Source organism: Hibiscus syriacus, unplaced genomic scaffold (genome assembly GCF_006381635.1).
Source record: "Hibiscus syriacus cultivar Baekdansim isolate YM2019G1 unplaced genomic scaffold, ASM638163v2 tig00110716_pilon, whole genome shotgun sequence".
In the NCBI taxonomy this organism is placed as follows: domain Eukaryota; kingdom Viridiplantae; phylum Streptophyta; class Magnoliopsida; order Malvales; family Malvaceae; genus Hibiscus; species Hibiscus syriacus.
Window position 1 is genome coordinate 854,406 of NW_024062835.1, and position 11,872 is coordinate 866,277.

The 11,872-nt window shown below is 31.5% G+C and overlaps 1 protein-coding gene and 2 long non-coding RNA genes across 3 annotated transcripts; 2 read left to right on the forward strand and 1 right to left on the reverse strand.

The window, feature by feature from the left end:
- Positions 1 to 187: 187 nt before the first annotated feature.
- Positions 188 to 781, forward strand: LOC120138896. Its single transcript, XR_005517569.1, has 4 exons — positions 188 to 301; positions 399 to 486; positions 592 to 652; positions 766 to 781. It is a non-coding gene; the product is annotated as an uncharacterized LOC120138896 (long non-coding RNA).
- Positions 782 to 784: 3 nt separating this feature from the next.
- LOC120138897 lies at positions 785 to 1,609 on the forward strand. Its single transcript, XR_005517570.1, has 3 exons — positions 785 to 838; positions 1,207 to 1,308; positions 1,564 to 1,609. It is a non-coding gene; the product is annotated as an uncharacterized LOC120138897 (long non-coding RNA).
- An 8,350-nt stretch (positions 1,610 to 9,959) lies between these two features.
- LOC120138952 lies at positions 9,960 to 11,298 on the reverse strand. The gene has a single exon (XM_039154333.1). The coding sequence runs from the start codon at positions 11,269 to 11,271 to the stop codon at positions 10,261 to 10,263; it is 1,011 nt and encodes a 336-aa protein (XP_039010264.1). The 5' UTR covers positions 11,272 to 11,298; the 3' UTR covers positions 9,960 to 10,260.
- Positions 11,299 to 11,872: the final 574 nt, after the last annotated feature.

Below are 11,872 nucleotides of genomic sequence, written 5' to 3' on the forward strand. Positions count from 1 at the left end.
TAATTGTTTAATTGAAGAAGCGGGACACCTTAAGGTGAGCTTGTCTGTCTTGACCTGTTTTTTCCTGTCATTTCATAATCATGTTATGTTTTCCTGATGATGATAAGATAAATGAACTTATTTCTTCTGTAAATAATTCATTTAGTTCTACAGTAGAGGGATTTATTCCTGATTCAGTTATTTTTGCTTTGCTATTGACATTTTAGGCTGACGTGGTTCTTAAAATAAGCGCAAAGTTCCCCTAAAACATTATTGCAAACACAGTTGTTGTAGAGATGCCACTTCCTAAATATACCACCAGGTATTTTCTCTTTTCCTTTTACATTATTTTTGTGGCGGGATATATTTTTATTGTATATATTTCTATGGATTATATGTTTTGTACTTGGTATTTGTAGAGCTAGTTTTGAGTTGGAACCTGGAGCTACTGGTCAAAGAACAGATTTCAAAGAAGCAAATAAGAAACTTGAATGGGATTTAAAAAAGGTAAATATGTTTTAAAGGTCCTTTGAGAAGGTTTAAGGATCAAATGGTTCAACTATATGGTAGCATTTTCCTTTTTATGTAATCATCGTTTTTTGATTTTGACAGATTGTAGGTGGATTTGAACATACACTTCGCTCAAAGCCGACTTTTTCTCAGGAATCACATGGTATGCATCATCCATAATTCAATTTTGGAAACAAAAATCTCTCGATGTGATAATTTCATTTGTGACTGTTCTAAAATTATTTCTCATTGATGAAATAATTATGACTTATTAAGGAAATATCACAAAGAAGTCGGACTAGTTAGCATGACATTCACAATACCAATGTATAATGCTTCGAGGCTTCACGTAATAATACTATTTTACCACTATTTCCTTTAGGATTTTTATAGCTAATCATAGCCAAAGTTTTAATGAGATCTATGATAAAGTCTGGGATGGAAGAGGCTTAGAACGAAGACACGGGCTCTAATTAGGAATTGGCTACATAAACCAGTTATCATAACATTGTTGCAAAGCTTTATCACCTTTCTGGTCTTTATTCTTGCAATCTTGAATGCTTTGGTAAGATCGAATATTCGAGTTAACAACATTAGGGCTATTAGAAAAAGCCAACTTGCAAATAGTTTGGTAGTACAGTAGATAAGGGTCAACAATGTTTCTAAATCCCAACTAAGTTACAATTGCTAACGTCAATAATTGTTCTTACGTCGCAGGTGAAATACTTGCAGATAGCAAAGAAATCTAGTTCATATAATCTATATTGATGGGTGAGATATGTTACTCAGGCCAATTCATATGTTGCTCGAATATGATAGGTGAGATCTCCTTCCCCCTTCCCTCCCCCACCAATATTATTCATATTTGTTGTCTTGCGGATGGTAACTCTTATTTTTCTTCACCATATTATACATTTTGTTGAACCACCCCATAGATTCAAGTTTCATCATCTATTGGAATTTATCTGGTTAGTATATTATCGGGGCTTGTTTTGAGAATTTAGTACAATTAGATATCGTCTTCGGAAATCCTGTAAAACTTCTATGGTATTGGTACATGTCCTGCTCATACAGGTTATGAAACTTGAGTAGAGTACAATCATTGAACAGGTCTAGCTCCATGTATTAAGCTTCTTTATTTGCACACCCCTTTATGGTTTGAAGCAATTGTTGTCACCTTTTACCCACAATCATCATCCTTAATACTGGGCTCTCTATTTGCTTGACGGTCTTTTCTCTTTTCTTCCTCAAGGGAGCTTACCATTGTTTTTTTCTTCAATTTTTTTCTTAATTTGTCATCATTACGCAACTTTAATAATAATAACAATAAAGATTATTACTTGGTATATTTACAGTAAAGACTTTTTTCATTTACTTAAATTGAAGTTAAAGACATCTAATGGTTTCTTGAAATTAAAAAACCTAACCGTCACCAAAAAATTACTTTAATAATATTTCTTTAAGATAGTTTTTGGTTCATAAAATGTAAAATTATTGTTAGATATATGATTCTTCCAATGTAACATTACCTGAGTTAAACAGGTGAGTTGAGATCACATTGGTGCGTCTACTCAAGGTAGCTATAAAGTATTTTAAAGATATTTTAGATTAACATTCTGACCTAAACCTAGGGATGTGAAGTTAGGTAATGGTTTAGGTTTTAGGTAAGGTTATTGTTAGGTTGATTTCAAATCATATTCAGTTTGAGTTCGGGTCAAGTTAATTTTAGGTCGGGTCAATATTAATTCAGGTTAAAACATTTGGGTTCGAATCAATTAAATATCAAGTTAATTCAGGTTTGGATGGTCTTCAGGTCAAGTCTCGTTCAGGTCAGGTCAAGTCATTGACAGATAAAACCCATATTGGGTAATATTAGTTTTGGGTGAACTTCAAGTCAGGTCTTATTAGATATAGATGGACTTCAGGTCAGGTCATGTTCAGTTGAATTATCTTTCACCTTTCACGAACGTCTAATTGTATTATATATATATATATATGGATAAGATCTTATTACACAATGTAAAACTCTTTTAGTTAAATATATATTTATGACCTTTATTAACAGTAGTAAATGAGAAACTATTTACTGGGAAAAACCAAAGAGTTAATATCAACAATCTATTTCTATTCATCTAATGATCCTAAATCTCTATAAAATTAAAAGAGTTTTACATTGTGGTCATCATAGGCTATAGCTATGTAGTTGAAAAAAAATATAAATAGAGATATTATAATAATTATATCTGAATACATATATAATTTATTACAAACTGCTAACTAGAATTAAATTGAATAAACATGAAATTAAAAATTAAAATTAAAATAAATTAAAAACCATATAAGGATCAAATTGAAACAATTGTAAAATGTAAAGTTGAAATTAATATCAAATTGGACTAAATTGCATTCACTTGGAAAGTTGGTGAATCAAAATTTATAAGATTTTGAGATTATGATATAATTTATAGGGTTTAAATCTCATGATGTATTTTATAGGGTTCAGAGTAAATTACAAAAAATAAAAATAAATATAGGCCAATTTAGGATAAAAATATAATTTTAAGGATTAAATTGAACAAATATTAAATCACAAACTAAAAATTAAATAACTTAAACAATGCACAGAGAACAAATTGAAACAATTGCAAAATATATAATTGAAATTAATATCAAATTGGATTAAATTGCATTAATTTGAAACGTTGGTGAACAAAAGTTTAAAGGGATTAGATTATGATATAATTTATAGGGTTTGGAGTTTATGATATAATTTATAGGGTTTGAACTAAATTTCAAAAAATATGGGTTAATTTTATATAAAAATATAATTTGATGGATTAAAATGAACACAAATATGACCATATTAAAATTAATAGACTAAATTACAAAAATTAGAAATAATTAGGGATCAATTTTAGTTAAAAACTTAAATTTACTCACAAACTTTGATTAAATGAATAATAAAAAGAGTAAACTACATATTTGGTCACTTTCGTTCGAGTTTTATAAACTTATGATCATTGGATTCAAAAAAACATAAGTTTTGGTCACTTACGTTATCGTTTTATTAAGATTTGGTCACTGAGACGCTAGCTACCGTGAGTTGGATGATGTGGCATGTTAGTAAAAAGGTTTAATTTTTATTTTAATCCTTGAACTTTACATAAATTACTGATCACGAGTCTTTTTGTAAATCCAAAATATTCAGAGATAAAATATCAATTTACCCTTTTTTCCATATGTTTTCTTCCCCAGCCCTATCTTCTCCGCCGATTCCCCTTCTTCATCTCTAAAAGCTTGCAAGGACATTTAAAAGCTCCATGAGAGCAGCTTCCTCTGTACATGATAATATAAAAGTTGCCATTTAAATTAGCCTGCTCACACTTGTTTGAATAAGAAACATAACCAATAACCATAAACCGAAGAGTATGCATACCAGAGGCATTGATTCTTAAGGTTACGTGCCGCTGCTCCGACTCCCTCATCACATTTGAGAAAAGCTACAATTTATCAACAAACAAGTAAAAGAAAAGCATTTATCCAAAAAAAAAAAGTAAAAGAAAAGTAATTATCAACAAAGAAAAGGGGAGAAATATTCTTGCAAACTCGTTTGCATTCTTGAAATAGCAAATCTCTTACCTTGTAGAAGAATGGACTTTTTGCTGCTAAAATGGGAGAAATGATATGCAAGGTTTTAACCCTCAGAACTGTAGAACAATCCGTGCTCCTGTTTGATTCATTGCTATTAGCCTTTTTTCCATATGTTTTCTTCCCCAAATCTATCTTCTCCTCCGTTTCCCCTGCTTCATCTCTAAAAGCTTGCAAGGACATCTGTAGGACCCAATTGCTCCCAGCTCCTCGGTAATTCTTGTTTCGACTCAAACTGGTCACTGTTTTCCATTCATTTTCCCACCCAAGAGTCTCGTTTTCTTCCCCAAACCAGCATGTTATTCTTGCACGACATAGATAGTTTCTGATAACTTGTTTTGTTGGCTGTCCTGTTCTTCCAACTCTGGAAAACAAGTCCAACTTAATAATGATTTTTGATCAAAAACCGTTGGTCACTGGTCACCGAACGAGGCTGCCTTCGTTTCATTTGCAGACAACTTTTTCAAAACAAATCATACATCGAAACATCGGCATCATCTAGGCTATCTACTCGTCTATGATCAAACAAAACAAAATTTTCATGCATAACCGCTTTCCACCTACGATTGGATGAACCCCATCGCATCAAATTACCAATTTTGAGCAAAATCCCAGAGTTCATATGATAGCACAATCTATCATATAGAGCAAAACCCCTGTTGATGTGTTACCAGCGGCTTAGAGACGAAGCAGAAGAAGGACAACATATGGAAAAAAAAGGGGTAAATTGATATTTTATCTCTAAACTGTTTAGGATTTTTACAAAAAGACTCATGGTTATCTAAAGTTCAAGGGTTAAAATAAAAATTTAACCTTTTTATTAACGTGTTACGTCATCCAACTAATGACAGCTAACGTCTCAGTGACTAAATCTTAATAAAACGATAACGTAAGTGATCAAAACTTATGTTTTTTAATCCAGTGATCATAAGTTTATATAGTTCAAACGAAAGTAACCAAATCTGTAATTTACCCTAATATAAATTATAAATTATATACTTTGATTTAATATAATAATTCACATAAAATTTTAGTGAAATTTTAAAATGAAAACATTTCATCTTCTCTCTTCACTCCCTACTTTTTAAGATTTTAGTAAAATGAAAACATTTTCTCTTCTCTCTTTCCTCCATACTTTTTAAGATTTTAGTAAAATTTAAAATAGAAACGTTTTCTCTTCTTTCTTCTCTCCCTATATTATTAATAATGCTTTACACTAATTTATATTTTAAAATTAGTTTATTTAATCTAATAAAAATAATAATCAATAAATGAATCATTTAATAAAAAAATTTAAAATAAAAGATTTAATAATTTAAAGTTATTATTATTAGTGATATAAAAATAGAAATGATTTATTTATTACAATGTACACATATCGAAAGTAAAATTTTTAACCTAATGTTCATAATTAAACTTATTATTCTAATGATCATAATTAATTATATATCTTAAATGATAAAGAATTACTTTTAATATATTTATCGACCATAAATTATTAATTAAATTAATTTTTTAATATAATTATATATTATATTATAAAAAAATAAACTTATTAATTTAATGATCATAATTAATTATGTGTTGTCTTGTCTTAAATATTGAAGAATTATTTTGTCAATTATCATATTATAATATCATTTGTCAATTACTCCCTCTGTCCCACTAAATGTGTCTGATTTTTAAAATTATCTCATTCAAAATGTTATATCAGAAAAGTCAATAAACCACAACACTTATATTTTCCTTTTTATCCTTATTTTCATTTCCATTTAGTCAAATATATCTCTTAAAACTATGTGCATAGTCAATATAAGACACAAATTATGGGACATAGCGAGTACAAATTACAAGTTTACAACTTACATGTCAGGTAAATACCAAGTTAAATCAATATCAGATTGGTTCATTAACAAGTCGGATCATTTATAGGTCCGATCAATTAACAGGTTGAATTAATTGCATGTCGGGTGAAATCAAATCTTGGATCATTTCAAATTGGGTTATATTAGTTATTTACTAGGTTAATCTCGAGTTCGAACTCATATCAGGTCGGATGCAGGTCGGGTTTGATTATTACATTATCATGTTCAATTCGAATTCAGGTTGTTCTTAAGTCTAGTTCATATATAAAATAATCAGGTTCAATTTAGGTCCAAATCAACACCAATTTGAACTTGAATTGATTTCAGGTCATCACCACCTTGAATCATAAGTATTTTAGACTCAAATTGTTTTCAATCAAATTTTCAGGTGTAACAATTTTTTGCATCCCCTATCGATCTTGAACATCATAAGAGAGAGACAATTGAGGACTAATCGTGCTTTTAGGTTTGCTTTTAATAGTGTTTTTAGTAGGTTCAAGTGTAGTTATTGTTAAAGTGGTGATGCATTTCCACCCCAAAGAAATAACATTTTTTAAGTAGAATTTTATTACTAAATGCAAATAAGAAAATTCATTACCAAAGCTTAAAGGATTACTAAACTGAAGCCATCAAACTTTACTATTTCATCTGGTTTTGCATCTTTCGAAACCATTGGCATCATTAGACATGTTACCATAAATAATGGTCTCGTAAACACTTTCATCAGTGGCATACGCAAGTGGATTCTTCTATAGTGGACACGTGTCTATCTTGAACTCTGAATTTTTATATTAAATATCTATTTTACTGATAATATTCATTATAAAATTTTATTTATATATATTGTATACAAAAAATTCTGTTATTAATATATATATATATGTTCATTTTAAAAATTATTTATGAATGTCACTAACTTTTACACACTACTGGATCACTAAGCCGAAAACATGTCAAAGCAGCACAACAAGTATTTTTATGATTGTGAACTTTTACAATTAAACATAATTATAATTTAAAAAATATATAATTTGCGAAATAGATTACGGGTTTTTGGTTTTTTTATTTTAAAATTTTTATGTTTTTAAATTATTTTAACACAACCGTGTTTCATTGAGTAGACTGGTTATCTGATTTTAATAAGAGTAAATTATAAATTTAGTAATTGAACTATTTTCATTTTTTTATTTTATTCACTGTACTTTTAGTTTTTTCAATTTACTCGTTGAAATTTATACATTGCAATTTTTTTATCGTTCTACGATGATGTGGATTATTTTATTATTATTATTATGTGATATGGCAATTTTTATTAACATTTTAGTGCTACATCAAATATATTAATATTTTAGTGTTACATCAAATTTATTAATATTTTAGTGTTACATCAAATTACATTAAAAAAAGTAAAATTTGAAAAATTAAATTATACCTTAAATTTTAAACATAAACCCTAATTCCCCAATCATTTTCTAAATCATATACCGAACCCTAAATCCCAAATTACAACCCCACCACACTTACCCTCAACAGCTTGGCGGCAGAATCAGAGCCTGTTGTATACGAAATTCGGGGAGAGCCAGCGGTTGTTATCCATGGTGTCCCTAAGATAAACCCAAATTGCAGCACCCTTGTTCCCACCAATTCTGTCAAGGAAGACGACGTTTCTCAGAAGAGAAAGGGTGTGGTGAATGGTTGGAAGGAAGAAATGTTCACAAACTCTTTGAGGGTTATGGTTTGTGTTTAAATTTTAAGAGTATAATTTAATATTTTTAAATTTATTTTTTTATTATAATCATATCTAGCATTAAAATACTACTAAAATCTGTCACGTCACATGAAAATAAAATAATCCACATTATCGTAGAGTGATAAAAAAAATTAATATATAAAGTTCAGTGATTAAATTAAAAAAAATATAGTAAGATAAGAGAGAAGCTAGTCCAGCCTTTTTAACAATTAACAGCGAAGAGTTAAATATGAAGCCGATGACGTAATGGCAGTAGAGGCGACAAAAGTTGGCTTGTGAAATGAAAACATCTCCGCGTTTTCAATCGTTTGTTTTTAATAGACTTCAAGTATGAATTAAGTTGACTTATTGAATGATGACTGAGTTGAATGTCAAGAATATTTATTTAAATAGAATTTTCATTTATCTAAATATTCATAAAGGGTGATATGTATATGAGTTACTTCGACGACTTAAATGACATTCGATGTTCAAGTTGGATAATCTTGAATCAGTATTATATGTCACAAACACCCACAATAGGGAAGCCTTCTATATTTTGCTTGGCTTCCTAGTGATATGAGTTCAGGGGTATTGTATCATGATAGTTTAGCGGATGAATTTAGTTAGGATCTTATTACCATTCCTGCATTTTTAAGTCAATCATTTCTTCTATATTTTGATACATGTTATGTTGCATGATCTTTTTTCTGCTAGTTTCGTGTTGTGTGTTCTATGAATTATTTATCTGTTTGATGATACATATTTTATTATTCTGATCGTATGTTTGTGAATATTTACGTCACTACTAACAGGGTTGGTTTAAGTGATAATCAGCTTAATATCGTTTAAGTAATGTCTCAAATTTGAGTTTTTGTGTATGTAACAAATCTCAGTTGGGAGACTCACTCACCAAACTAGATGTGCGACGCAGGTCAATTCGAATTAGTCAATATAAAATCTTGAAATTGGGAGGGCAACAAAAAAAAAATATTTGTTATTGATTCATATACGTATGCCTGTCATGAAAAATTATCTATGTTTGACCTTAACTTTTTTCTTTTTTTGCTTTTTTTATTGCACACTTAGACCACGCTAGTTTTCTATCTCAATCTTTTTCCTTTGACATTAGGTTTAATACCATGAGGATTGAATCTCAATTTTACAAATATAATAATAAATCTAATTTCTTATTTTTTTAACTGTGGCTTGAGATATTAAACTAGTTTTATGCCTATATAGTACTTCTTTAATTATTTAATATATTTTTTATCACTCTAGTGACTAGTGTGACTTTCGAAATATTTAATAAAATATTTAATAATAAAAAATTTAAAACTCAATTTTCCCACAACATATCAATACAGTAATTTAAAATTATAACACCATAATTTAAGATTTCTAGTTCTGCTCCAAACATCAATCAATAAGAAGCAGCCTGCAACATGAAATTGTTAAAATAAAAAAGGAAAACTCTCTTTCTTTAATAATTGATTATAAGACATATTTTCACTGTAGTAACAACGTAAACAGAAGGTTTTAGAGCTATATCAAAATGCAGTGAAGTCTTCATCTTTCCCAACATTTTGGTTTCTCAACTAGTTTTGGTCTTGTTACTTAGATTTCTTGCTCGGCTCCACCCTAACAAAGCATATGATGCTGTATAGTTCAGGGCTTTGGGTTAATTTACAAGTATATGATCACCAAGTGAGGCAAACATATATGATCAAATCCACGAAAAAAAAAAGACTAGATGAACTGGGATCAATCTCTCGTTGCCGTGTCAAGGCACTAAGAACTGCTTCAGCAAATAACAAGGTCAAAACCTAAAGAGCAGTGCAATGTGAATGGATAATCCGATGAACAAAACTCAAGGGTTTAGTAACAAAACCAAATAATATTAACCCACTGCTAAACTGCCTGTGGAATCTGCAGTCTTAATTTTCCATCTGTGCCTCAATCTCAGTCAACTAAACAACACTTGTACTAAAACACTAGGATTCCTCTCCTGTATTCAACCCCTGATATCATCATTAGTATTCATTTGCAGTTGGGCCATTCAAAGATGTACTAGCCACACCAAATAAACAACGTAAATCCATAATTACGCTAATGCATGAAAACGTTTGTGTCAATATCTGTTAACTGCATCCAACCATGTTTTCCTACAAGACATTGGAAGATGACGACATTATGCATGCATTCGAACGAACCACAACAACAGAGACTACACAATATCCGTACCTAAACAACTCGCTGAATTGTTATAGCTGCATATATCAAAATGTTACATAATTATCTATGTGCTAGCCAGCACATGAAAGCAATCTACAGTCTACAAACAAAACAATAAAAAGTACAGCAATACCTACAATTTCCTTACAGCATAGCAGAGTTTCACCCTCAGCCTTATCCTTCTTTCTCCGTTCAGCAACATCATCTGTCTTTGTCTCGGAAACACTCCTGTCATCCGGTCAGGTTCTTTTAAATCGAAGCAACACCAACTATATATTATAGCCAACCCAAACCTCAAATGGGATTCTTCCTTGGCCTCCCTCTCTTCCTTGGGGTGGAATTGGGAGCATTTTTACCACTTTGCACCACCTTCTTCACGGTCGTCTTAGGAGCAGCTGCTGGTGGTTGTGGTGGTGGCGGCGGCGGCGGCGATGGAGCCTGAGCTGGCATATTCCCTCCATTTCTTTCACTCTCTGGCTGGCCTCCTGGAACCATAGAAGGCATCCAACTCGGAGATCCAGTAGCTGGTTTTCCTTTTCCTCCATCGTCTTGATTCCCAGACAAAAACCCCAACGGAAAAAAACCCCAGCAACAATAATACGCTTCTTTTCCCGGCACCAACGGCGGGAGTGTCGGAATTGAAACAGCATCAAAAGATCTCTCGCAATTCTGACACCTTAAACAGCAACCTTCATAAAACCCTGGATACTCAAACAACCTGTAACAGTACGGACAAGCTGTCCAAAATGTTGACGATTTCGGCCTTTGATTTTCATTATGGACCGTAGAACCCGTCGACCGCCGCGGCACAGTATTCTGATTTTGTCCTCTTCTCGTGACCGGTAATTTCCCGGACTGATTTGAAGGATCGCCGGAGCTGCTAAAGTCAATCCTCGTGAAAAGCCCAAATTTTTTGTCGTACTGAGCTTTTTTCGAGGCGTTCGATAAAACGGCCCATGCATCGGCTACGATCTTAAAGGCGTGATCGGCGAAAGGGAACTTGTTTTTGTCGGGGTGGAGAAGGAGAGCAAGGCGACGATACTGCTTCTTGATGAAATCGATGTCTTCGGATCGGCGATCGACTTGCAAGATCGAGTACCAATCGTGGTGGTTGTTTATTTTTTTCTCGGCGGCAAGGAGGACGTCGGCGACAGCTAGGATCTGATCCGACCCTTCCAAAAAGGGTTCGGTTTCTTGGGCTAAGATAGCGAATTCCCTTGAGCCGTTGAAATCACGGTTTTGGAGAAGCTTCTCGGCCATCCCCAGAAGGCGCAGGGCTTCAGCTCTACTGCCATTTTCCTGCATTTTCTGAATGGTCTGTTTGGATGATAAGGAAAACAAAGGATAGGGTTTTTCAGTTTTATTTTCACTGTTTGTTTATGTTGGAATTTCCAAGTTCGGATTGGACGTAATTGGTGTTGGCCTTTTAATTAAATTACATATACTTTTAAGTTTATTAGACAGGAACCTCGGTCCTTTCTGGTCTTTTCACCAAGCATAAATTTCTCCTAATAAAGAACGGAAAAGGATATTTTCAGTTTACTTGAGATCAAATTTTAATTTTTGGTACCTCTATTATTTTGAAATATGAACTTTAGTCCCTATATATTATTTTGACATGATTAATTTATATTTTTATAGTACCATTAGTTAATCTAAAGAATTGATATCATTAACTATCCAGAGTAAAAATACTTACATTTAGGGATGAAGATTGATATCAAAAACATATTAAACTAGACATTCAACTAGTTAGATCAAAAAAATGATCGATACGATAATCAAACAACATCGTTAAAATGAATTTATTTTGAATAATTTAAAACTGAATGAACGAGGACTGATTTAATAAAAAAATATGATATTTTGGTTTTGTTTAAATTTGACATAATTACTACCCAATTTT